Genomic DNA, 25,939 nt, shown 5'->3' on the forward strand with positions numbered 1-25,939 from the left:
TTTCGGCGTTTGCGAACGCATTTGTGCTAAATGGTATGTATGTAGCAAATGTGCGTGCAAAATAAATTATTTTGCGATTGCATTTAAGGAATCGCAAATTTTGCGATTCCTTAAATGCAATGTAAGATGCACCAAAAAAGTGCAGTTTCGCCTTAAGGAATCCCAAATTACCACCAACTTCAAGTTGGTGGTAATTTGCGCTTTCTTTGAAAAATGCACTTTTTTGCATTTTTCAAAGTGCTATGTGAAGCACATACATGACCTTAGGGCATGTATGTGCGCCACAGGTGCACCCATGCTTATTTCAGGGGTGCAACAGGGTGTCCTTTGGACACTCCTGCACCCTTGAAATTGCATTCTCAATTTGCGATTCGCAAATTGGTTATCACACATTTAGAATGTCTTCCCATTCATTCTATGGGCCTCTAGGCCCATAGGAATGAATGGGGAGGTATTCCTTAATTGCGAATCGCAATTTGGGATTCGCAATTAAGGAATATGAAGGATTCGCAAAATGTATTGCAAAACCTACATACATAGCATTTTGCGATTCTCAAATAGCGATTTGCAAAAAAACGCTATTTGAGAATCGCAAAATGACTTTTTGATGCATTGGCCCTTTGACACTTGACATGCCTTTGACCCTTGCCCTCCTTCCAAGGGCATGTTAAGTGTCAGTGGCTACCACAGTGATGCTGAGTCATGAGATAAAGTTGGACATTTTGAGGGTAAATCTCAGGTGTGGGGGTCCCACTAAAGCGCGGAGGGATACCTATGAGTATGGGTGAGACGTCTGTTCCCTGTGTAATCTCTACCCCATTGACATCCTCTTCCTCTGCAGGCGAAGAACGGATTGGCAAGGACTCGCTGTACGAGCAGGAGGGCAAGGTGCAGTTTGTGATCGACGCAGTCTATGCCATGGCGCACGCCCTGCATAACATGCACAATGACCTTTGCCCCGGCTCCATGGGCGTCTGTGACCAGATGGACCCCATGAATGGTCGAAAGCTGCTGCGCTACATCCGGGGCGTCAACTTCAATGGTGAGTCACCCGCGGGCCATCCTTAGACGTCACTCCATGAGCGCGCGATGCATATGCTGACTCTCTGCACTGCCCTATGCATTACTGTAGGATGTATGACGTTACAACGCATACTTTTACAACGCTTACCTTTACAACGCATTTTTTACAACGCAACATCCATTACAACGCATTCCATTACAACGCATGCCATTACAACAAATTTTTTAAAACTACCATCACAACGCATTCCATTACAATGCATACTACCTTTACAACGCATACCATTACAACGCATAACATTACATTGCATGTATGGTAAGTATTGCATAATGTAGGGGTAACAATTACTATTCTAACTCCAGGGGGGTGCAACAGTATGGTAAGTGTTGGATAGTGTAGGGGTAAAAATTACTATTCTAACTCCATGAGGGTGCAACAGTAGGGTAAGTGTTGGATAGTGTAAGGGTACTATGCGTTGTAATGTTATGCGTTGTAATGGTATGCGTTGTAATGACATGCGTTGTAGTGGTATGCGTTGTAGTGTCATGCGTTGTAATAGTTGCGTTGTAATGGTAGTGCGTTGTAAAAGTTGCTTTGTAAAGGTTGTTTCCCATTACAGTATGTGCATCGGAACCATCACCATGCACGTCATCATAAACCTACCTTTGTATTTGTCAGAGTCCTACAGAGTAGTCAGCATCACTCTGCCTTGGATGAGACTTCAGCACATAAGGAATAATGCATAAGACCTGTGCACACTGACACTCGAGAGTTGCTGTATATAATTACTCATTGTTTATTAGAATTGTAAAAAGGGCTGTAGGGTGCTGGACTTAGGAATAGTAAGATTTATTATTCCAACTCAAGCCTACGTACAGTAGGGAAGGTGTTTGAATAGTAAATCTACTATTCCTTAGTCTAGAGCGCCCTCCAGCGCAACGACTTGCGTTGTAAAAGTCGCGTCGTAATGGCACGCGGTGTTTTGACCGCGTTGTGAAGGATGTTTACCCTCAGGAACCCAAAAGGGATTCGTGGTGGATTAGTAAAGGGAAATAGGAGGTCATTTGAGCTGTGGACATGTGAGTCTGTTAGTTGGATTGAAAAGGATGATGTTGGGAGGGAAGGGTCTAGAAAGTGTTATTTGGCAGATCAAAGCAGCAGCAGCAAGCAGCAGGAAGAGGTTTGGGATGAGTATGTTTATGTTTATTGGTTTATATAGCGCTGAATCACCCTTGAGGGTATCTCGACGCTTGGAACTTTGACAGCATAACAGGACCATGAGTTTGAAGAGATACGTTTTTAACATCTTTCTGAATTGGGTCAAACTGGAACACGCCCGTAAATGTAACGGCAAGTGATTCCAAAACACCGGAGCTAAGTAGGAGAATGCTTTGCCTCCACTGCGTGCCTTTTTTATCCTAGGGATGGTGATCAGAAGCTCCGAACTGGATCTGAGTGTGCGCGTGGGGGAGTAGGGGGTCAGTTTACAAGTCAGATACATAGGCCCTTGCCCTCTGAGAGCTTTATGAATCATACAGCCTATTTTGAATTGTATTCTTTTTAGTATGGGGAGCCAGTGGAGTTGATTCAGGAGAGGTTCTGAGGGTGTTCTGGCAGGGGCGTCGACAGTGAGGCGGGCGGCAGTGTTCTGGACTACCTGTAGTCTCTTTATGGAGACACTGTTGGCTGAAAACATGAGGGCATTACAGTAGTCTAGTCTACTAAGAACTAAGGCCTGCATTAGCGTTTTCTTGGTGGAGATGGGAAGGAGGGGGAAGATCCCGTGCAGAAGGCCAAGTATGTAAAAGCAAGATCCCGCCGTGGTGTTAGCATGCGTCTCAAGAGTCAATTTACGGTCGATTCAGACACCAAGATTTTTGACCGCTTCTTTAGGGGTGGGGGCAGTGCCTAGGACGTCCGGCCACCATATGGGTGTCGAGCAGATTTCAGCTCCTCCAAACAGCATGATTTCTGATTTGCCCGCGTTAAGTTGTAGGACGTTGACCTGCAGCCAGGTGGCAATAGATTTCATGCCTTCAGAGAATCTGAGTTTGGTGTCGGGATTGTTTTTGTCAAATGTCAGGAGGAGCTGAGTGTCGTCTGCGTACGAAATTGGGGTGAATCCTAATGATCTCATCAGTCTGGCCAAAGTGGAAAAGGAGAGATCGAGGAGGCAAGACTCTAGAAAGGGCTATTTTGTGGATCATAGTAGTAGAATGAGGTTTCGGATGAGTCAGAGAGTGGAGTTAGAGGATATATTGAGAGAGACATAGGCTGAGAGAGCAGCGCTTAAAATGCGTAGAATGCGATAGACGTCAGAGGAGCATTATCAATACCATTATCTCCTCCAACCAATGTCTGCTATGTTCGCAGAGTGGAAGCCTTCCCTGACAGATAGCTGCCATTTGGAATGGATACCACCCCCTTTCAGGTGTAGGCACAGCGTTGTGACTCCCCCCCAGAGAAGGGTGGGTTTCTCTGAGCAGTGTGGATATGAGAAGAGCATGATGGAGCTGTGGGGGAGGCAACAAAATAAAGAAAGGAGAATGAATTGAAAGAAGGACTGTTGATGGGGAGAGCGATGAAGAGATGGATGGATGGATGGATGGATGGGTGGGTGAGTGGATGGATGGATGGATGGATGGATGGATGATGGATGGATGGATGGATGGGTGGATGGATGGATGGATGGATGGGTGGATGGGAGGGTGGGTGAGTGGATGGATGGATGGGTGGATGGATGGGTGGATGGATGGGTGGATGGGTGGGTGGGTGAGTGGATGGATGGATGGATGGGTGGATGGATGGATGGATGGATGGATGGGTGGGTGAGTGGATGGATGGATGGATGGATGGATGATGGATGGGTGGGTGGGTGGGTAGATGGATGGATGGATGGATGGGTGGATGGGGGGTGGGTGAGTGGATGGATGGATGGATGGGTGGATGGATGGATGGATGGATGGATGGATGGATGGAGGAACGAACAATGGATAACAGAAGGAGGGAGCAGAGGAATGGTGAACGATGGAGAGAAAGATGGATGGAGAAAAGAACGATGAGTGGAGAGAAGGAGGGTTTGAGGAAGAGAAGGAAGGATAAATGGAGAGAGGGAGGAAATGGTGTATTGATGGATGGCTAAAAGAATGGATGGACGGATGGGTGAATGGATGTATGGATGTATGACCAAATTCATTGAGAAGTGAGGTAAGAAAGGAACAATTCAGCCACATTGTTTTCAGAAGGTCCTCGGACAAGCAACTGCATACGTCCCAGGCTTGCCCACCTCTCTCAGTCGCTCCATGCCATTCACAAAATGGTTCAACTGGGAGGTTTTCTGTTTTTCCAACTTCTCCCGGGGGTGTTGATATCCCATGATTGGTTTGCAGCCAGGGATCAGATGCATGCTGACACCTTTCCCCCATGTCACCTGTAGCATGCCAATGTTTTTATTATTTCTGCTGGACCGGGGCTACAGGGCCTGCATCGAGGCATTTTGTGAATGCCACTAAAGTAATGATGGTCTGGTTCTGTATTAGAGATGGTGACCTCGTGATGTTTGTACGTGCTTTTTGCACCCCCATGGCACTTTGGTATCACCACAGAGGTCTGCAGACACTTGTGCTATCCCTTCTGTAATATAGATTGTGCCGCTGATAGAAATGCACCAGCACAATTTTAAAGGGGCGTTCCCTGACATGCATACAAATTAGGGAATCCTTTGCCTTTGTGTCTGGGCCATATTACAGCCAAGGTGCAGAGGTCATCAGGAAATGCAATGACTGTGCCACATGAAGGTGGCTCATGGTACCCACACCGTGACCTCCCATCTGAAGGTGTCCCTTGAAAGGGAAACATCCTTTACGATGCAACTTTCACTACGCAGTACCTTTACAACGCAGGTTTTACAACGAAAGTCATTACAACAAATAGCGCTGGGGGGAGCTGCAGGATAGGGAATAGTTTAATTTACTATCCAAAACCTTCCCTACTATCCACGGGGACTGGAGTTGGAATAGTAAATTAAACTATTCCACTATCCAGCTCCCCCCAACGCAAGTCGCTGTAACGACTTGCGTTGTAAAACCTGCGTTGTAAAGGCATGCGTTATGATGACATACATACCCCTTGAAATGGAGGAAAGGGGATCTCAGCCATAATAACGATGGGTTAAACCCAGATCTGTGACTGGGGGTGAATGTTTTGCCATTGTGCAGCACTCCGTCCATCACCTTGTGTGTTTTGATCTCAGGACCCCCCCAGACATCCCTCTGCAGGTGGGTGCAGTCATTCTCTGTTCATGCAGGCTGGCGTGCCACCTGTGCCGGTACACCTGTGCGCCGACTCTGGAAACAGCACGTTTGTTGTGATGGGGCACACTTTCCCGTCCGTGCCTGGCACACACACTTAAGTGGCATTATATCTGTGATGCAACCCCTGCTACTCCTCGCAGGAACCCTCACTGCATCTGCAAGCATTCAGTACAACTTGCAGGGTGAATGCAGCCTCATTAGTATGCATAATGGAGGATTCCTGTAAAACCCATCAAATGGGATTTTTTTTGTGATATACAGATCAGCAGTGAGTTCAGAACCCAGTTGAGATGTTTTACAAGTGCCATGCAGGAAAATATTGGTAAAATATACCAAATAAGAGACAGAAAGGAAAACCAAGATGCAGCAACATGATACAATACTATCAATCCTGCCTGTGACCTCCAGAGTATTTGAAAGGTCACGCACCTTCCATTCTTCGAGACTGGTAAACTGAGCATTATTAATTGTTAATAGTATCGACGGTTACTCACAGTGCTTAGAAATGTACTGCGTGCTTTGTGGAAGCACGTTAATATCATACAGGCACATGCATCAAAGTAAAAACCGGTCGCAAACGGGCAGATCCTCAGAATCTGCCCCTTTGCGACCGGTATTTTTGCATTTGGGATGCATCATGCCAAATGCAAAAATCGCAATTTAAGGAATCACTAAATTGTGATTGCTTAAATTGCGATTGCATTTAAGGAATACCAAATTGAGATTCCTTAAATGCAATGGATGAAAGTTTAAAAATTAGTGATTTCGCTAATAGGGGGAGCAAATTACCATTAAGTTGAATTTCATGGTAATTTGCAAAAACTTTGAAAAATGCACTTTTGTGCATTTTTCAAAGTTTCATGTTGCGCACACACATGCCCTTAGGGCATGTGTGTGTGCAATATATGTGCACAGATCAATTTCAGGGGTGCAACAGGGTGTCGTTTTGACACCCTTGCACCCTTGAAATTGCATGAGCAATTTGCGAGTACCTACTGGTACTTGCAAATTGCTCATGCAATCTCCAATTCATTCGTATGGGCCTCGAGGCCCTTAGGAATGAATTCCTACATGCATAGGCTTTTGCGATTCCTAAATAGCGATTCCTTAAAAATCGCTATTTAGGAATCGCAATTCTTTCTATTGATGGATGTGGCAGATAGTTGTATAAATATACGGCCACAAGCATCATTGTTGCCGTTTGCGATTTCTTAATTGCGAAAATTAACGAATCGCAATTAAGAAATCGCAAACGGCTATGCATCAAGAAATCGCAATTTTTTTTGCGATTCTTAAATTGGGGAAAAATAAAAATTATGCATCACAAAAAAGGAAATTGCATTCGCAAACGGCCGAATTTTGCGATTCGCACCGTTTGCGAATGCAATTTACCTTGATGCATGTGGCCGCAATTCCTGTATTTGCGACTCGCCTCAATGCTCCCAAGAATGAAATAGAATATTAGATTGTGATAAATCGGAATATAGACCCACTTCTAATAATGTCGGGTTGATGGCAGATTTGTGGTGGGGCTTCCTATGACATCACCTCCCGGCATTAGGATTATCAGTCCCCACATATTGTTAATCAAACTTTAGCCCCGGTAACTATAATTCAGCTTAGACAGAGGGCTGCTCTGCTTTTTGTGCTGCGCTCAGCGCAGTTTCTTTAATCTGCCATGGAATGCACAAAGTCGTTTTTCTGCCTAGAGCGATCTCACAGCCTCTTGCAAAAAAAACATATAAATATATATATATATGAGTGTGTGTGTGATGTGTGTGGGTGATGTGCGTATAATATATATATATATATATACGTGCATGCATATGCAGAGAGAGAGAGGGATAGAGTGGAGTGAAAGAGAGGATAGAGGGAAAGAGTGCTATGTGTGAGAGTGAGAGGGAGGAGTGAGAGAGAGAGGAAGAGGGGTAGAGAGACAGAGCGAGGGACAGAGGGAAAGAGTGGTGTGTGAGAGAGAGAGAGGGAGGAGCGAGAGGGAGAGGGCGAAGGAGAGAGAGGGTGAGGTAAAAAGAGCGACGGAGAGAGGGATAGAGGGAAAGAGTGGTGTGTGAGAGAAGTGAGAGAGAGAGGGAGATGGAGACAGAGGGAGAGGGAGAGTGAGGGAGTGAGCGATAGAGGGAGAGACAGAGCGATGGACAGAGGGAAAGAGTGGTATGTGTGAGAGTGAGAGGGAGGAGTGAGACAGAGGAAGAGGGAAAGAGAGGGAGAGGGTGAGAGGGAGAGACAGAGCGAGGGACAGAGGGAAAGAGTGGTGTGTGAGAGAGAGAGAGGGAGGAGCGAGAGGGAGAGGGCGAAGGAGAGAGAGGGTGAGGTAAAAAGAGCGACGGAGAGAGGGAAAGAGTGGTGTGTGAGAGAAGTGAGAGAGAGAGGGAGATGGAGACAGAGGGAGAGGGAGAGTGAGGGAGCGAGCGATAGAGGGAGAGACAGAGCGATGGACAGAGGGAAAGAGTGGTATGTGTGAGAGTGAGAGGGAGGAGTGAGAGACAGAGGAAGAGGGAAAGAGAGGGAGAGGGTGAGAGGCAGAGACAGAGCGAGGCACAGAGGGAAAGAGCGGTGTGTGGGAGAGAGAGAGGGAGGAGTGAGAGGGAGAGAGAGAGAGGGAGAGAGAGAGAGAGAGAGAGAGAGAGAGAGGGAAAGAGAGAAGGACAGAGAGGAAGGGAGAGGGAGTGTGAGAGGGAGAGAGACAGAGAAGGAGAGAGACAGAGAGAGAGAGAGAAAAAAGCAGCATATATATGTGTGTGTGTATAATAATGTATATATCTACATACATGTGCAGAGAGAGAAGAGAGAGAAAGGGAGAGAGTGGAGAAAGAGAGGGAGGGAGAGAGGGACAGAGAGGAGAGTGAGAGAGAGAGAGAGAGAGAGAGAGAGAGAGAGAGAGAGAGAGAGAGAGAGAGAGAGAGAGACAGAGTGGAGAGAGAGAGAGAAATAGAGAGCGAGAGAGAGAGGGAGAGGGTGGGACAGAGGGAAAGAGTGGTGTGTGTGAGAGTGAGAAAGAGATAGAGAGAGTGGAGTGAGCGAGAGAGGGAGACAGAGAGAGACAGAGATAGGGAGGGGGAGAGATGGAGAGAGGGGAAGGAGGAGAGAGAGAGCGAGAGAGAAGGAGCGAGAGCAAGAGACTGCTTTGGGCTGGTTCACAGTCTGTTCAGCTGTTTATCACACTTTCCTTCCGCCCACCAGTGCATACACTCTGGGATAATGGGTCGGCCCTCTTCTGCCATTGCCTCTTTTGCACTGTCAGTGAAGGCACTTTGGGCCATATGTAGATCACAATTTTACTGAATGGTATGTATGAAGGCAAATCTGTGGTAATTTTGCGATTCCTTAAATGCAATGTGAGAAGCACCAAAAACTTTTTTGCATTTTTCAAAGTGCAATGTGAAGCACATAAATGCCTTTAGGGTATGTATGTACGCCTGCGCACGTGTGCACCAAAGCTTATTTCAGGGGTGCAACAGGGTATCCTTTTGACATCCTTGCACCCTTGAAATTGCATTCTCAATTTGCGATTCTCTAATTGCTAATTGCAAATTGAGAATGTCTTCCCATTCATTCCTATGGGCCCCTAGGCCCATAGGAATGAATGGAGAGGTATTCCTTATTTGTCAATCGCAATTTGAGATTTGCAATTAAGGAATATGTAGGATTCACAAAATGTATTGCAAATCCTACATACATAGCCTTTTACGATTCTCAAATAGCGATTCGCAAAAAAGAAGATTTTGATACATATGGCCCTAAGTCTGATTACAGGTGCACTGCCATCTACAATGAAGTCTACTTCAGTGCTTGTTGGTAGTTTGTTGTTCTCTTTAAAACATGCAATGCAGAATTACATAAACCACCCTGGTAGAGCTATGCTCTGAGGTGCTGCTTAGCAATAGGCTTGGGGTGCTGTTTTGGGTCTGTTCTTTTTGTACTGCTTTGCTTAGATGTGCTCAGTTCAGCCAGCCAAGGTCTGTGCAGGTAACAGCGGTGGGGCGGTGGGGCCACGTGAGGGGGTATTTCGAGGGGCGATGCCCAGGAAAAATAAATAATTTCCCCTCGGCATCGCCCCTCGAAATCCCCCCTCACGCGGCCTCACCGCCCACCACTGTTACCTGCACGGACCGCGGCTGAGATCAGCAATTCCTTCGTTTTACAGTTTAAGTCAAGAGATAGTCCAGCCCAGTTTTTCTTTACATTATGATGCTTCCAGCTTTGGGTTCACTATTGTGGGTGTAGGACTACGAGTGTCAAAATGCAAAGAAAAATAAACAGAACTGAAAGAACTGTTTCAGATGAGTTAAGATCTCAAGTGATGTATATTCCTGGTGATATAAACCAAAATAGTTCATAAACACAATTTGAGACATGGAATAAACTTTAGAGAGTTGAACAAGTGGGATGTTTACCGTCACTTCAAGATGGAAGAAATGCACCTGTCAAGGGACTTTGTGGGAGTTGTCTTCTGCTCTTTGCTGCTTCAACAACCTTTACCAAGCTCTCAGGGCCACTGGTAGTTTTTGTATGAGGAATGGCTGTATCTTGGATCCCAGATCAGTTTTTGTTGGGTGACTCTAGGTTAGATGTTGTATTGTTGAATGTCCCCATGCTTGATGACATCTGTTTAGCATTTGCTTAGGATTTGGGTAGCAGAATGTGTCTTTGTTTGGTGTTCCTGATGGGGTTTTATTCTGGAATGTCCATTTTGTGGATCATGTCAGGTTGGGATTTGAGATTGCTCTTCGTTTGGTGATGTCCGGATTGGTTTTGGATTTCAGAATACCTCTTTACTAAATGATGCATAGTTGGGTTATTGGATTCCTAAATCTCTCTTTGCTGTTGTTGTGTTTTTGGTTTGATGTGAAATCAATAATATCTGGGTAGTAACTGAATTTCAGAGTTTCACTTTGTTTGACGATGTCTGGTTCAGTTTTGGGTGTCCGACGACTCCTTAGTATGACACGTCATAGGGTGATTTGGATCTTACGATGCCTCCTTGTTGTATGATTCACATACTAGGGTTCTGGACTGCAGAATGGCCTTTTATTTCATGGCAACTGGCTCAGTTTCAGAATACAGACTATCCGTTTGTTTAATGAAACCCTTTTGGCTGTTGGGTTCCATAATGTTGTTTGAAGACATTTGCTGGAGTTTTGAATTCTGGGATGGTTGGTTAAGGTTTATTTTCCAGAATGTAATAAGTGTTGTGGTTGGAGTTTGTGTTCAGCAACGTCCATGTGGTTCGTGATGTCTGTTTGAGGGTTTGAATTTCAGAATATGCTTATATTTGATCATGAGTTGAGTTTGAGTTTAAATTATTTATAGAGCGCACGTTCACCTGGCGGTTTCATGGCGCTATGATGTACTGAACCTCCAAAACCCGGAGAGGTCGAGAAGGAGTAGAGTGGTTTATAGTGGGAAGGCTTGCAGAAAGAGATAGGTTTTTAACGCCTTTCGAAAGTGAGAGTATTGCGTGGAAGATCTGAGGTGAGCCGGTAGCAAGTTCCAGAAGGTAGGGGCGAGTGTGGAGAATTTTGAGCCCCCCCACTTTTTGCGCCTAAAGCGGGGAACTGACAGCAGATGTTGGGAAGATGAGTGCAGTTCCTGGGCGGGGGCATAGGTTTTGATTTCAGAAGAGACAAATACAGGGGCGGAACCGACCCGGGCCTGAAAAATGATACAACCCATCTTGAACTGGGATCGTTCTCGGATAGGGAGCCAGTGCAGGGACTTGAGGAGCGGGGTGACGTGGTGAAATTTGGCCAGATTGTAGACTAGGCGGGCAGCCTGGTTTTGGACCAGCTGTAGTCGCCGCATACTGTATGCGGGCATGCCACAGTATAGGGCGTTGCCGTAGTGTAAACGCGAGATAACCATTATCAGGACAATGAGTTTTAGGGCAGAAAAAGAAAAAAAACGGGAGACCTTACGGATAGTGCGAAGTGCAAGAAAAGAAGAGGACACCACTGAACTAACCTGGGCGTGCAGGGCGAGTTGATCGTTCAGCTTGATCCCGAGCGTTTTCACAGAGGAAGAAGGAGAGGGAGAGGGACCTAGGGAGGAGGGCCAGAAAAGGGGGGTCTAGGGACTGGAGCAACCACCTGTCAAAACCAGCTCGGTTTTGTCTGGATTCAATTTCAGGTGGTTGTAGTTCATCCAGTCCCGGATGAAGATCATAATAGATTGAAAGTTGGCCATCGACTCAGGGGATGGTGACAGAGAAAAAATAAGCTGGAGGTCGTCCGCATAGTTATAGACGGAGACCTCCATTTGCTGAAGGGCAAAAATGAGGGGGGCAATGTACAGATTAAATAAAAGTGGGGAAAGGGAGGAGCCCTGAGGAACCCCGCATTGTACCTGCCGTGGGTCCGCCGAGAAATCACCCAGGCGCACCGCTTGGGTGCGGTCCCTGAGGAAGGAGGACAGCCAGACCAGGGCTGAGCCTCCAACCCCGGCCGCCCTGACACGGGAGAGTAAGATGGAATGATCAACCGTGTCAAAGGCGGCGGAGAGGTCGAGGAGGACCAGAGCCTGGGGAAGGTTTGTGTCCATGCCCTCTTTGAGGATGTCGAGGACCGATAACACCACCGACTCCGTGGAGTGTGCGGGGCGGAAGCCGGCCTGGCGGGGGGCTAGCACCCCGTTTTCCTCCACGTAGGCAGTAAGCGCTTTGGCCACATGTCGCTCCAATACTTTCCCCAGGAAGGGCAGTAGAGAGATGGGGCGGTAGTTAACAGGAGCGGAAGGGTCAGCGCCGGGTTTTTTAAGAATGGGGACAATGATGGCTGATTTTAGGGATGGAGTGACAATGCCCTAAGACAGAGAGTTGTTAAGGAAAGTAAGAGGGGGTTGCACACAGATCGAGTAAATGTGTCTGAGGATGTGAGCAGGACAAGAGTCTAAAGGGGAACCTGATTTGACCAGAGTGAGAAGGGAGAGTGTGAGAAGTTGGCCTGATAGGTGATGTTTCCAATTCTGGAACCACCTGTTATCAGACCAAACAATCCCTTATGGTGTCTGGTTGTAAGTCAACCTTATTAGACAAGCTATCCTAGGGGTAGCATGGACTAAGCAGCCTAAAGGCTTAACTTAAGAGGTCGTGTTAAGCGAGCTGTTTTACCACATACAATCCTGTAATATCAAATGAAAGGACACCACACAAGTATATATTATAAATATATATGTATTTATTACTAAAAACAATCCCCAGTATTCTTTATGAATAAAGGGGCACAAGCGTTAAATCAAAAGCACAGTATAACATACAAAGTTGCACAATTTTGGATGAGGCCTAGGGGCCACTCAAACCATATAATAAAAAAATGGTATAAGAGATACCAATCGATCAGTGGTTAGGCCTAGGGCCTAGGGAATCGCTGGGAGCAGTCGGGACTAGCAATGCTGAAGTCGGGAAAAGCCAGCGGGATTCGGGTGCAGCACATAAAGTGCGGCTTGCATCAATGTAAAGTCAATGGTGCGTAAAAGTTACAAAGTTAAAGATTAAAGACACTTCCGCTGAACCTAGAGGAACAAAACTTAAGACACAGACCCTAGAGGTGTGTACCAGTGTGGGAACACCGGCGTTGCAATGTTACCTCACCCACAGGAAGTGGGTGCACAGGGTCGAAGTTGAGTCGGGTTTCGTCACGCAGGCTCTTGGTGCTTGGAGCTGAAAGGGCTGCAGGCGGGGTGAAAGAGAAGTGTCCGGTGGAGTCCAAGGGTGGACTCAAGTCGAAAAGTACCTGAAAGCAGAGGGGACAGAGTCTGGGTCACTCAGCAGTGACCAGGGTGGAACCAGGACGGAACCAGGCAATGTCGGGCGCAATCAGGTGGTTGTCGAGGAGCTTCTCTCCGCTGCCACGTGGGCTCTGGGGCATCTGCGACGTCCAGGAGCAAGTCACGATCTGTCCCACGCAGGCTCTCACCGTCGGCGCTGTCGGCTTCAAGTTTGGAGCAAACAACACTTGGCAAAAGCAATCCACGCGGAACCAGGAGATTGCTTCTCACTCAAACCAGGAGGGTCAGAGTGGGGCTCCTTTTCAGGGGAGCTGGTGCAGATCTGGAGCAACCAGAATCGCAAGTCGAATTTCAGGTTTCGTCGGCAAAGGGGCCACAAGCCGGCTGGCAAGTGACTGGGCCAACGCGTTGAGCCAAATGAAGCAGAAGGGCCCCACGCCGCACTCGTCGAGTGTGGAGGGCTGAACTTCGGTGCAAGAGTGGCTCAGGGTTGGGGCTTCTCAAACCCCGGTGTACAGCTTCGAGGGTCACTCATGGGCTGCACGGTCAGCGCCTCGTGGTCAATTCAAGATGGCGTGTCCCACGCTTCCGGTCGCCTCCACAGGTCTTAGCTCTGCAGGGACTGTGGATCGGGCTGTTGGAAGGCAGGCAAGCTTGATCTCGTTGATCTCTGTCGCTCGAGTTCTGGCAGGAACTGCAACAAAGCAGACATCGATGGCTGGATGGTGCCTGTTTGCACAGGGTGGTCACTCCTTGACCACAAGGGAGATTCTTCAGTCTTCTACGTCGAGTAGGATGTCGAAGGGTCCAGAGTTTCGTTTCTTATGTTTCATCAGGATAATCTGAAGTGCATTGGCACTGCTCCCACTCTTATTCGAATCTGGGGGGCTGGATTACCTGCTAGGTCCCCTCCTATGGGTGGTACCCAGGAAGTGGGTGGATACACCCCCTTCCTTTGATCCTGGCCGTGCTGGGACGGGGGCTGGAGTGCCCCAGAACCGGTTTGGCCGGATTATGCAAGGGGCAGCCTTGTGCTCCCCAGGCACTGTCTGGTTTCTTTCAAACCTCCCTGCTACAATCCACTATCTCCTGTCTGGGGGGTGGTAACACCGCCCTGCGACAGGAAACCCTTTGTCCAGGCCCCTTGGGCTGAGTTTCGGTCAGCTTCAGGGGGTCAGACTCGTGTCTGAGGCAGAAGCATCCATTTTGTGGATCTGAGGCCCTTTTAGAAATTAACCGCATTTAAGTAAAGTAACATGTCTTACCCCTCTAGAGGGGTGGACTGCTATCCCCGTCGCCAGAACTGGCGAGGGGATAGTATTCTAAATCGTATGACACCTTACACGACATGTTTTGATAAAGCCAAACCAGAGTTGCTATATAACCGCGAGGATTATAATGCACTTAAGAGTATATGGTATGGCATTATCCTGAAACAGCTTAGGGAGTTGTTCCCGACAGCTGCAGACAGGCTCAGCTCATGCTAGAGCTCCATCTCACATTAAACCACGCACTCTGCCTCCAGGATTGATGAGGCCTTCCATAGGAGTGGCTCACAGGTTTATATGTGTCCAGATATAGGTTTAGATATAGGTATACTATATCTAAGTAAGGGGTGATTACACCACCTTACCCCAGCTGAGTGATCAGCCAGTTGTGTCAATTTAAGAACCAGCCAGGGGTGGCAAAAGATATGCTGCAGCCCCTGGTAGGCCTTGGTGGCCCCTATGCCCTGGGCACCTATAGTGCATTATACAGGGGCTGACAAGGAGTCCATTTCCAATTATGGTATGTACCTAGGGTACATGGAATCCATTTTACAGAGAGAGCAGATGGCCTGGGGCCCTGATTAGCAGGGAACCAGGTCAACTAAGTAAAAAACCAGCTAAACACAAGGCAAAAAATCTGGGGTAACCATAGTCAGGTAGCCACCTTCCTACACAACCCCCCCCAAACGAAAGGAGATAAGACTATCCTTGTCCAGGAAAGCCTATATTGCCTGAGTGGCCATTTAAGGAAGTACCTGCACTAGCATGGGTACCCCCTGTCTCATGGTCCACTAAGCAGTCCCTCACCCTTGGGGTATTAGAGGGTCTCCACCATAGGGAATCACTACCTTGGGTGTGTTTATGCAAAGTCAAAGGCTGGTTTGGATATGGAGTATTGAAGTGAGGCTCCACTAATTTAGGGCTTAGCTTCCTCCAATTATCTTCCACCATGTGTGCCTTTCTTTCTTTAACTGAGTTGCACTGTGCTCTCAGGGTCAACCTCTGGCTACCTAAAGCTGGAGGCTGGGTCCCTCTGTTTGGCTTGCTGGAGGGACAGTTCAGGTTTGGGCCCTTTTGGTCCCAGGTTTGGCTGTGCCCAACAGAATCCATCTGTGGGAGGTCCCTAACTGTTTTTAAGGGGGCTCCCTCAGGAGTTTTTAAAGTTTTCACCTCACTAGGGCTACTAGTTTTGGTGCCCCTAATCTGTTGATGGGGGTGCTTTATTTGACAGGGGGCCCTCTGGGTCTCACTGTCTTTCTTGTCCTCTGCAGCCCTGGGCTGGCTAAGGCAAGGGAGAGAGGGGCAGGTTACCTGCTCCAGACTGGGTCCCACCTGAGAAGGGTCCACTGACATCAGAGGCTCTGTCAGGCTAGGCCCAACCACCTCTGAGGCAGTTCCTTCATCAGTAGTAAGATCAGTTCCCTGAGGAGGCTGATCCTGTCCTAAAGTCTGGTGAGGGGGAGATTTCTCTTCCTCCTCCATGCTCTCAGTTTGTGTGGAGTTATCCATCATTTCAGGTTTCACAACACACATATCAGTTTGAGTTTGGGCTGTGGCCATCACAGCCCCACCAACCTTTTCAGGAGGGGACTCAGTTTGGGTTTCTGCTGTTATCATAACAGCTTTGCTATTCTGTTTAGGAAGAGCTTTTGCTAAAGATGGGGCAGAGAGGTGCTCAGCCCTACCAACCTTTTCAGGAAGGACATCTTGAATTGGGACTGTAGCTATTACAGCCCCACTAACCTTTCCATTGGAATTTACCATTCTAGAATGGGTTTCCTGTTCAACCTCAGCCCAGGCTGAGATTTCCAAATCATTACCAAGTAGGCAGTCTACAGGCAAGTTTGCTGACACTGCCACTCTCTTTGGGCCAGTGACACCTCCCCAGCTGAGACTTACTACTGCCATGGGTGATTTGTTTGGATTCCATCAATGTTTGTTACCTGGTATGTGGCACCTGGTAAAAGTTGCTTAGTGGGGACTATACAGTCAGCCACCATGGTGATGCTAGCCCCTGTGTCTCTAAAGGCCTCAACTTTCAAACCATTGATGATGGGTTCTTGTCTATATTTGCTCAAAGTATTTGGGCAATCAGAGAAGTTGGCAAACCCCATGCCAGTCTCATAAACAAGATTATTTGGGGAGGGGGACCTGGATAGGCCAGGGTCCTCCTGGGCTCCAAAAGTAAACCCACCCAGATTCCTGGGTGTGCTCCCACTTCCTGGGGGATTACTGCTGACAGTAACAGGAGGTGTTGGAGCTGGCTTTGGAGGTATATTCTCTTTATTGTTATTCTTGGGACAACAGTTGTCTGTTTTGTAATGCCCAACCTGTTTACAGGCATAACAATAAGGCTTTTTCTCAGTTGAAGAAGTGTCTTGGGACCCACCCCCATTCTTGGAGTTTTGGGGCCCTGGGGAAGTCTTTTCTTTACTTTTATCCCCAACCTTATCTTGAGGCTTGGTAGACTCCTTCTTCTGGTTACTGTCCTGATTCTTAGGCCTAATCCTGGTTCTGACCCATTTATCTGCCCTCTTTCCCAATTCTTGGGGAGAGGTCAAATCTGAGTCCACCAGGTGCTGGTGTAAGAGCTGGTTCTGACAATTACTTAGGATCTGCTCCCTCATAATCAAATTATACAATCCTGTGAAGTCATATACTTTGCTGCCATTTAGCCAACCCTCCAGAGCCTTAGTAGCACAATCTACAAAATCAGTCCAGTCCTGTGTCTGTGTCTTCTGGGTGTCTCTGAACTTCAACCTGTACTGTTCAGTGGTTAAGCCAAACCCATCTATTAGGACACTTCTCAGGACTTTGTAATTGTTTGCATCCTCATGTCTAACAGTGAGGAGCTTATCTCTCCCTTTCTCTGAAAAGGAGTACCATAAGATTGCTGCCCACTGTTCCTCAGGAACCTGCTGTACCATGCAGGCTCTCTCAAGAGCAGTTATCCACTTGTGGATGTCATCCCCTTCCTTGTAGGGGGGCACAATCTTTGTCAGGTTTCTACTATCATAGGACCTGGGTTTCTCTTTAGGAATATTGCTGCCACCAGTGGCATCTAAGCCACACATTTTCTGTTCTCTTGCCAAAGCAAGTCTAGCTTGAGCCAGGGCTACCTCCTCCCTCTCTATCTGGAGTTTGACAGCTCTCATCCTGGCCTTATGCTCTATCTTTTGAGAGGCAGTCATACCTCTCTGAGATTCTCTTGAGGCACTAGAAATATGAGAGTCCCCTGAGGGAGATCTCACTCTTCTGTTACCTGGGAGATGCTCTGGTGGGATCTGGGGAGGTGCTGGCCCTCTCCATTCCCCAGTAGGTTTAAGTTAGCCTGGTTAAGCCTGGCAACTACAACCTGGTTAACCCCTAGTTCCTGATCTTCAGGTTCTTCTAAGTCTGAACCATCCTCCTCCTCTTCCTCTTCTTCCTCTTCCTCCTCTGGGGGTGGCTCAGTTACAGGGGGGTTCACTCCATCTCCTGACTCTAAGGGAACTGCATTCGCCTTTTCTAAGTCATCCTGTTCTAGAATGGCTATCAGGGAAGGACTGGTGGGACTTCTGCCCCTTTTTAACCCTCTTGAGATGCACAAGGCAACCAAGTCTTTGTGGGTTAGCTTGTCATAGCTGGAAGTTGCCTTGGTAAGGTCAACTGTCACAGGAGCAGACCCTGAGGCTTTTCCTGTGTCAGACATGACTCTAGTGTGGTGTAAGTGATGCACCTACCTACACTAAGTGTTTCCCTACTGTACCTTACTAGTGAGTTGTAGTCAGGGTGTGCTAATCCCTTTTATCTACAACTACTAAGTTCAGTACAACTTAATATGCTAAGCTTTTGATTTATATGTACCTAGAGGTACTTGATGTGATCTTTCAATTTGATAAAAAGATTGCAATGGTAAAACAACAGCAAGCTCAAATCCGCACCGCTGCTCACCAATGTGAGAAGTTGGCCTGATAGGTGATGTTTCCAATTTTGGAACCACCTGTTATCAGTGGAGAAGTGTGGCTCAATGGTTAGAGCAGGCAGACCTTGATGCAGAGCTCTGGCCAGGGACCAGGGTTCGATTCCTGCCTTGGCGGGTCTCCGGCTCATTAATTCCCCTGACTGGATATTCTCGCCTCAGTGCCTGTTCTGATCATGGGTCCCACGCTGCAACTCTGGGCAATAGCTTGCTTAGTCTCCACAACGGCCCCAAAAGCGCTGGGATGCCTGGCTGCACCTGGGGGGTGCCCAGGAGTGGACATTTCCCAGGAAAGCCAGGAAGGGTTCCTAAGTGGTATACGGACAGCGCTGGGACACCTCCGGTGGAGGTAGCTGTGCGCTTTACAAATTCCGACATTTACATTTATCAGACCAAACAATCCCTTATGGTGTCTGGTTGTAAGTCAACCTTATTAGACAAGCTATCCTAGGGGTAGCATGGACTAAGCAGCCTAAAGGCTTAACTTAAGAGGTCGTGTTAAGGGAGCTGTTTTACCACATACAATCCTGTAATATCAAATGAAAGGACACCACACAAGTTTATATTATAAAAATATATGTATTTATTACTAAAAACAATCCCCAGTATTCTTTATGAATAAAGGGGCACAAGCGTTAAATCAAAAGCACAGTATAACATACAAAGTTGCACAATTTTGGATGAGGCCTAGGGGCCACTCAAACCATATACTAAAAAAATGGTATAAGAGATACCAATCGATCAGTGGTTAGGCCTAGGGCCTAGGGAATCGCTGGGAGCAGTCGGGACTAGCAATGCTGAAGTCGGGAAAAGCCCGCGGGATTCGGGTGCAGCACGTAAAGTCAATGGTGCGTAAAAGTTACAAAGTTAAAGATTAAGGACACTTCCGCTGAACCTAGAGGAACAAAACTTAAGACACAGACCCTAGAGGTGTGTACCAGTGTGGGAACACCGGCGTTGCAATGTTACCTCACCCACAGGAAGTGGGTGCACAGGGTCGAAGTTGAGTCGGGTTTCGTCACGCAGGCTCTTGGTGCTTGGAGCTGAAAGGGCTGCAGGCGAGGTGAAAGAGAAGTGTCCGGTGGAGTCCAAGGGTGGACTCAAGTTGAAAAGTACCTGAAAGCAGAGGGGACAGAGTCTGGGGCACTCAGCAGTGACCAGGGTGGAACCAGGACGGAACCAGGCAATGTCGGGCGCAATCAGGTGGTTGTCGAGGAGCTTCTCTCCGCTGTCACGTGGGCTCTGGGGCATCTGCGACGTCCAGGAGCGAGTCACGATGTGTCCCACGCAGGCTCTCGCCGTCGGCGCTGTCGGCTTCAAGTTTGGAGCAAACAACACTTGGCAAAAGCAATCCACGCGGAACCGGGAGATTGCTTCTCACTCGAACCAGGAGGGTCAGAGTGGGGGCTCCTTTTCAGGGGAGCTGGTGCAGATCTGGAGCAACCAGAATCGCAAGTCGAATTTCAGGTTTCGTCGGCACAGGGGCCACAAGCCGGCTGGCAAGTGACTGGGCCAATGCGTTGAGCCAAATGAAGCAGAAGGGCCGCACTCGTCGAGTGTGGAAGGCTGAACTTCGGTGCAAGAGTGGCTCAGGGTTGGGGCTTCTCAAACCCCGGTGTACAGCTTCGAGGGTCACTCATGGGCTGCACGGTCAGCGTCTTGTGGTCAATTCAAGATGGCGTGCCCCACGCTTCCGGTCGCCTCCACGGGTCTTAGCTCTGCAGGGACTGTGGATCGGGCTGTTGGAAGGCAGGCAAGCTTGATCTCGTCGATCTCTGTCGCTCGAGTTCTGGCGGGAACTGCAACAAAGCAGACGTCGATGGCTGGATGGTGCCTGTTTGCACAGGGTGGTCACTCCTTGACCACAAGGGAGATTCTTCAGTCTTCTACGTTGAGTAGGATGTCGAAGGGTCCAGAGTTTCGTTTCTTATGTTTCATCAGGATAATCTGAAGTGCATTGGCACTGCTCCCACTCTTATTCGAATCTGGGGGGCTGGATTACCTGCTAGGTCCCCTCCCATGGGTGGGACCCAGGAAGTGGGTGGATACACCCCCTTCCTTTGATCCTGGCCGCGCTGGGACGGGGGCTGGAGTGCCCCAGAACCGGTTTGGCCGGATTATGCAAGGGGCAGCCTTGTGCTCCCCAGGCACTGTCTGGTTTCTTTCAAACCTCCCTGCTACAATCCACTATCTCCTGTCTGGGGGGTGGTAACACCGCCCTGCGACAGGAAACCCTTTGTCCAGGCCCCTTGGGCTGAGTTTCGGTCAGCTTCAGGGGGTCAGACTCGTGTCTGTGGCAGAAGATATGCTGCAGCCCCTGGTAGGCCTTGGTGGCCCCTATGACCTGGGCACCTATAGTGCATTATACAGGGGCTGACAAGGAGTCCATTTCCAATTATGGTATGTACCTAGGGTACATGGAATCCATTTTACAGAGAGAGCAGATGGCCTGGGGCCCTGATTAGCAGGGAACCAGGTCAACTAAGTCAAAAACCAGCTAAACACAAGGCAAAAAAATCTGGGGTAACCATAGTCAGGTAGCCACCTTCCTACAGAGAGGAAAGCCTCTTCGGTCAGAAGGGGGAACGAGTCAAGGCGTCCCTCGACTGGTGGACACCGGGGGTCAAGAAAAGAAGGGGAGGGGGGGGGGGATATTGGCTTTGATCTTAGAGATTTTATCGAAGAAATAAGAATTCAGGGCGTCGCATAGAGCCTGTGAAGGGGAGGGTTTGAGGGTAGTTCTATCGGAGTAGGCGAGGTCGTGGACAATGGAGAAGATTTCTCTGGGCTGGTTATCGGCATCCAAGATTTTAGAGGAGAAGTAGGCCGTTTTAGTGGACAGGATAGCTTTTTTATATTGAGACAGAAGGGTGGTGTACTGAACTTTAAGGTTGGGGCAATAGTCTCGCCTCCAGACTCGCTCAGCATGACGGACTGTAAGTTTTAGGGACTTCAATTCCTTGTTGAACCAGCGGTTGGCATCGTTCGGCCGTCTGGAGGACACTCGCCTGAGGGCGGCGACTGAGTCGCAGCCTGACAGAAGCCAGGAATTTATGGAGTTGGCTTGTGCAGAAGTTGACAGACCAAGTAAACCTGGACTGGAGGAGGAGAGTGTGGCAGACAGAGAGGCCACATCCACCCGGCTCCATGAGCGTGCCCAGATGTTTTTGGGAAGAGAGGACTTGGTGACTGGGCTAAGGTGTAGGGAAAAAGAGATCAAGAAGTGGTCAGCCCAGGGACAGGGGGAGATGGACAAGGAGACTATAGAACAGTTGAGAGACCAAATCTGATCAAGGATGTGGCCCTGAACGTGAGTAGTGGAGAGGACGTGAGAGTCAAAGTTGAGGGAACGAAGGGTGTCCGTGAATTCTTTGGAGGTAGAACATTCAGAGGGATCAGAGGGCCAAAAGTTGAAATCACCTAATACCACGATGGAGGAATTGTTGACCGCTAAGGTGGCCACAAGATCTTGAAACCCAGCGAGACAGAGTTGGGAGGGTTGCGGGGGGACGATAAATGAGCACGCAGGTAAGTGGAATAGGGAGCAGACGGCTAAGAAATCTGATGAGCCAATGGAGGGAAAGGTTAGAGGCTGAAAGGAGAATTCTCTGCGGGCAATCAGGGCGACACCACCACCTGATTTGCCGGGGGGTCAGTCGGTGCGCAGCGCGTAGTAGGTGGAGGGGAGAGCAGCTAACAAGGAAGGGGGGGAATTGTCACATAACTAAGTCTCTGTAAGAAATAAGAGATCTGGTTTGTGCAAGTCCAGTAGGACAAAAAGTTCGTGGCAGTGCTTAACTGCTGATCGGGTGTTAAGATAGTAGATAGAGAGGGTGGTAGGCTCAGGGAGAGCAGGGGGATCGGGAGAAGGGCTGAAGGGGGGAGGGGGAGAGCAGGGCAAGAACGAGCGAGAAGCTGAAGGGCGCAAAGCAGTCAGTCCCAGTCTGTCAATGTGCTCAGTCACAGGGACATCCACAGGCCAGGGGCCTTGGAGTTTGTAGAGTTGCGCAGAGGAGTATTGGACGACCTGGGCATGGTGGGGGGGCCCTAGGCCCGGCCGGTCTCGGACGGGTGCAGACGGGCTTGCCATAGGCGCAACCGTCGCGCCCGCTGCGCTCGTCCGCTGCTCAAGGCGTGGCAGCGTTAAGTCCGCTGTGCGGGGAACTCGAGGCAAGTGGTGAGTTAAAAAGGTACAGTTTATTCAAGTGACATACAAAGTTTTAAAAAGATCAAGTGACGCTCCCGGCTTCCGCCTCAGGAGGTTCGTGCAATCAATATGGCGCTTGTAGTCAGCATCAATTTATAAGCGGCGGCGGGGGGCGTGGCCTCTGAGAAGGGGCGTGCCCTTGGGGCTCGCCGGAATGGCATCAAGAGGTGGTATCAGTACTCAAGGCGCGGCAGCGTTAAGTCCGCTGTGCGGGGAACTCCAGGCAAGTGGTGAGTTAAAAAGGTACAGTTTATTCAAGTGACATACAAAGTTTTAAAAAGATCAAGTGACGCTCCCGGCTTCCGCCTCAGGAGGTTCGTGCAATCAATATGGCGCTTGTAGTCAGTGTCAATTTGTAAGCGGCGGCGGGGGCGTGGCCTCTGAGAAGGGGCGTGGCCTCGGGGCTCGCCGGAATGGCGTCAAGAGGTGGTTTCAGTACTCAAGGCGCCGCAGCGTTAAGTCCGCTGTGCGGGGAACTCGAGGCAAGTGGTGAGTTAAAAAGGTACAGTTTATTCAAGTGACATACAAAGCTTTAAAAAGATCAAGTGCCGCTCCCGGCTTCCGCCTCAGGAGGTTCGTGCAATCAATATGGCGCTTGTAGTCAGCGTCAATTTATAAGCGGCGGCGGGGGCGTGGCCTCGGGGCTCGCCGGAATGGCGTCAAGAGGTGGTATCAGTACTCAAGGCGCGGCAGCGTTAAGTCCGCTGTGCGGTGAACTCGAGGCAAGTGGTGAGTTAAAAAGGTACAGTTTATTCAAGTGTCATACAAAGTTTTAAAAAGATCAAGTGACGCTCCCGGCTTCCGCCTCAGGAGGTTCGTGCAATCAATATGGCGCTTGTAGTCAGCGTCAATTTATAAGCGGCGGCGGGGGCGTGGCCTCGGGGCTCGCCGGAATGGCGTCAAGAGGTGGTATCAGTACTCAAGGCGCGGCAGCGTTAAGTCCGCTGTGCGGGGAACTCGAGGCAAGTGGTGAGTTAAAAATGTACAGTTTATTCAAGTGACATACAAAGTTTTAAAAAGATCAAGTGACGCTCCCGGCTTCCGCCTCAGGAGGTTCGTGCAATCAATATGGTGCTTGTAGTCAGCGTCAATTTATAAGCGGCGGCCGGGGGCGTGGCCTCTGAGAAGGGGCGTGGCCTCGGGGCTCGCCGGAATGACGTCAAGAGGTGGTATCAGTACTCAAGGCGCGGCAGCGTTAAGTCCGCTGTGTGGGGAACTCGAGGCAAGTGGTGAGTTAAAAAGGTACAGTTTATTCAAGTGACATACAAAGTTTTAAAAAGATCAAGTGACGCTCCCGGCTTCCGCCTCAGGAGGTTCGTGCAATCAATATGGCGCTTGTAGTCAGCGTCAATTTATAAGCGGCGGCGGAGGCGTGGCCTCGGGGCTTGCCGGAATGGCGTCAAGAGGTGGTATCAGTACTCAAGGCGCGGCAGCGTTAAGTGCGCTGTGCGGTGAACTCGAGGCAAATGGTGAGTTAAAAAGGTACAGTTTATTCAAGTGTCATACAAAGTTTTAAAAAGATCAAGTGACGCTCCCGGCTTCCGCCTCAGGAGGTTCGTGCAATCAATATGGCGCTTGTAGTCAGCGTCAATTTATAAGCGGCGGCGGGGGGCGTGGCCTCTGAGAAGGGGCGTGGCCTCGGGGCTCGCCGGAATGGCGTCAAGAGGTGGTATCAGTACTCAAGGCGCAGCAGCGTTAAGTCCGCTGTGTGGGGAACTCGAGGCAAGTGGTGAGTTAAAAAGGTACAGTTTATTCAAGTGACATACAAAGTTTTAAAAAGATCAAGTGACGCTCCCGGCTTCCGCCTCAGGAGGTTCGATCATGATTTGTTTTGAGTTTGGACACCAGAATGTTCCTCGATTTGAATATATCTGGTTGGATTTGAGGATTCCTGTGACACCGCTCACTGGTTGTCCCTTTAACTAAAGGGCTCCAGGTCCAACCTTGCTAGCATTTACAGAGGTATTGTTTCATATTTGATTGATGCTGTATGTCTATTCGGATGTTGGGACAATGCGATGGAAGACCCCAACATCCAATAATTACAAAATGTGTGACCGAGTCTTGGATGGATGCCACATTCTACAAATTATTGCATTCTACACAAGGCAGAGGTTGCCACCAGAAAGATTTTGATGCATATACTGTGTGCTCCTGTTGGTAGGACAACTCTGCTAAGTTAGTGGCATTTTATTGCTGCTATGCGAAGGTGGGGGAGGGGTGTTTGTCTCTCTATGGTACCACTACTTGGTTGACCTTCACTTGTCTCTCCATCCCCTTTCTCTCCCCGTCCACCTACCACGTTTAGGCAGTGCCGGAACACCTGTCATGTTCAACGAGAACGGAGATGCCCCTGGACGGTATGACATCTTCCAGTACCAGATGACGAACTCCTCAGCCCCTGGATACAAGGTGATCGGGCAGTGGACAGAATACCTCCGCCTTAACGTGAGTATCTCTGCCGCAATACGTCAGGGGTGCACACTGGCTGCCGCTTTAGGTAGCATACCGATCTCTCAGGCTAAGGGGCTCTGACCATCTCTAGGCAACAACAACCCATCTCTGCCTGAGGTTCACAGATCTCACAGGGTTTGTCTTTGCATGGCATAGTTATCTTCCAGATTGCACAGCTCTGATTGTCTCAGGCCTCAGTTAGCAGAACTATTCCATAATTTAAGCAGATCTTAGTCTTGGGCCTCAGACAGCTCAGCTATCTTATAGCCTTATAGCCCGCCGTAGAGGGCTATACCGGCTATTAAAGACCCTCTGCAGCGTTAAAGGCCCCGAGCCGAAGGGGAGGGCCTTTAACAAGGGAGAGGGACTTTAATAGCCGGTATAGCCCAGCTACAAAGGGCTATAAGGCTATTAGAACATTCTGTCACTAGAGGGCAGAATGTTGTAACAAAAAAGAACAAAGCATTATGGGAGCGTGAGGGGATTGGAATCCCCTCAGGCTCCCTGAAGCCTTTGTTCGCAGCCAGAGCTGTGAAAAAAGAAACATTGGAATGTTTGAGCTCCGGGCTTATACCAGCCATTAGAAGCCCGGAGCACTCCATTGTTTTCAATGGCGCTCCCAACATTCCAATGTTCTAATTCAGGTTACACAGGTTCATGCTACACATAATTGACATTTTGAAGGATGCATGGTTCATACAAGCTCAGTTTTCAAGCATCTGAACTGTCCCTCAGATTAGGTAGATCACACATGCCCAGTAGGTAGACCTGACATGCCATGCTTAGGTCTGGATCCTATTCAACGTGATTGTTAGCCATCCCAACTGCCCTTGCGGACTCATGCACAACGACAAAAAACTGAGAAGACAGAAGACGGACAAACCACAGGAGAATCCCATGAGTTCATTCTATACTAAAGGGAAACTAGTGGCCAAGAATCAAAAGAAATGTATCTAAAGATCCCCCAAA

General features: G+C 48.8%; 1 protein-coding gene across 1 annotated transcript in view; it reads left to right on the forward strand.

Annotated features, from left to right (window-relative positions):
* The window catches only part of LOC144785021 (metabotropic glutamate receptor 6-like), a 250,240-nt gene that overhangs the window by 165,116 nt on the left and 59,185 nt on the right, over positions 1-25,939 (forward strand). Inside the window, exons 6-7 of the mRNA XM_078664138.1 lie at positions 842-1,042; positions 24,825-24,964. Of these exons, the coding sequence (XP_078520264.1) occupies positions 842-1,042; positions 24,825-24,964 (341 nt within the window). The remainder of the gene's footprint in view (positions 1-841; positions 1,043-24,824; positions 24,965-25,939) is intronic.

The sequence above is a fragment of the Lissotriton helveticus genome, chromosome 10 (assembly GCF_964261635.1).
Source record: "Lissotriton helveticus chromosome 10, aLisHel1.1, whole genome shotgun sequence".
NCBI lineage: Eukaryota > Metazoa > Chordata > Amphibia > Caudata > Salamandridae > Lissotriton > Lissotriton helveticus.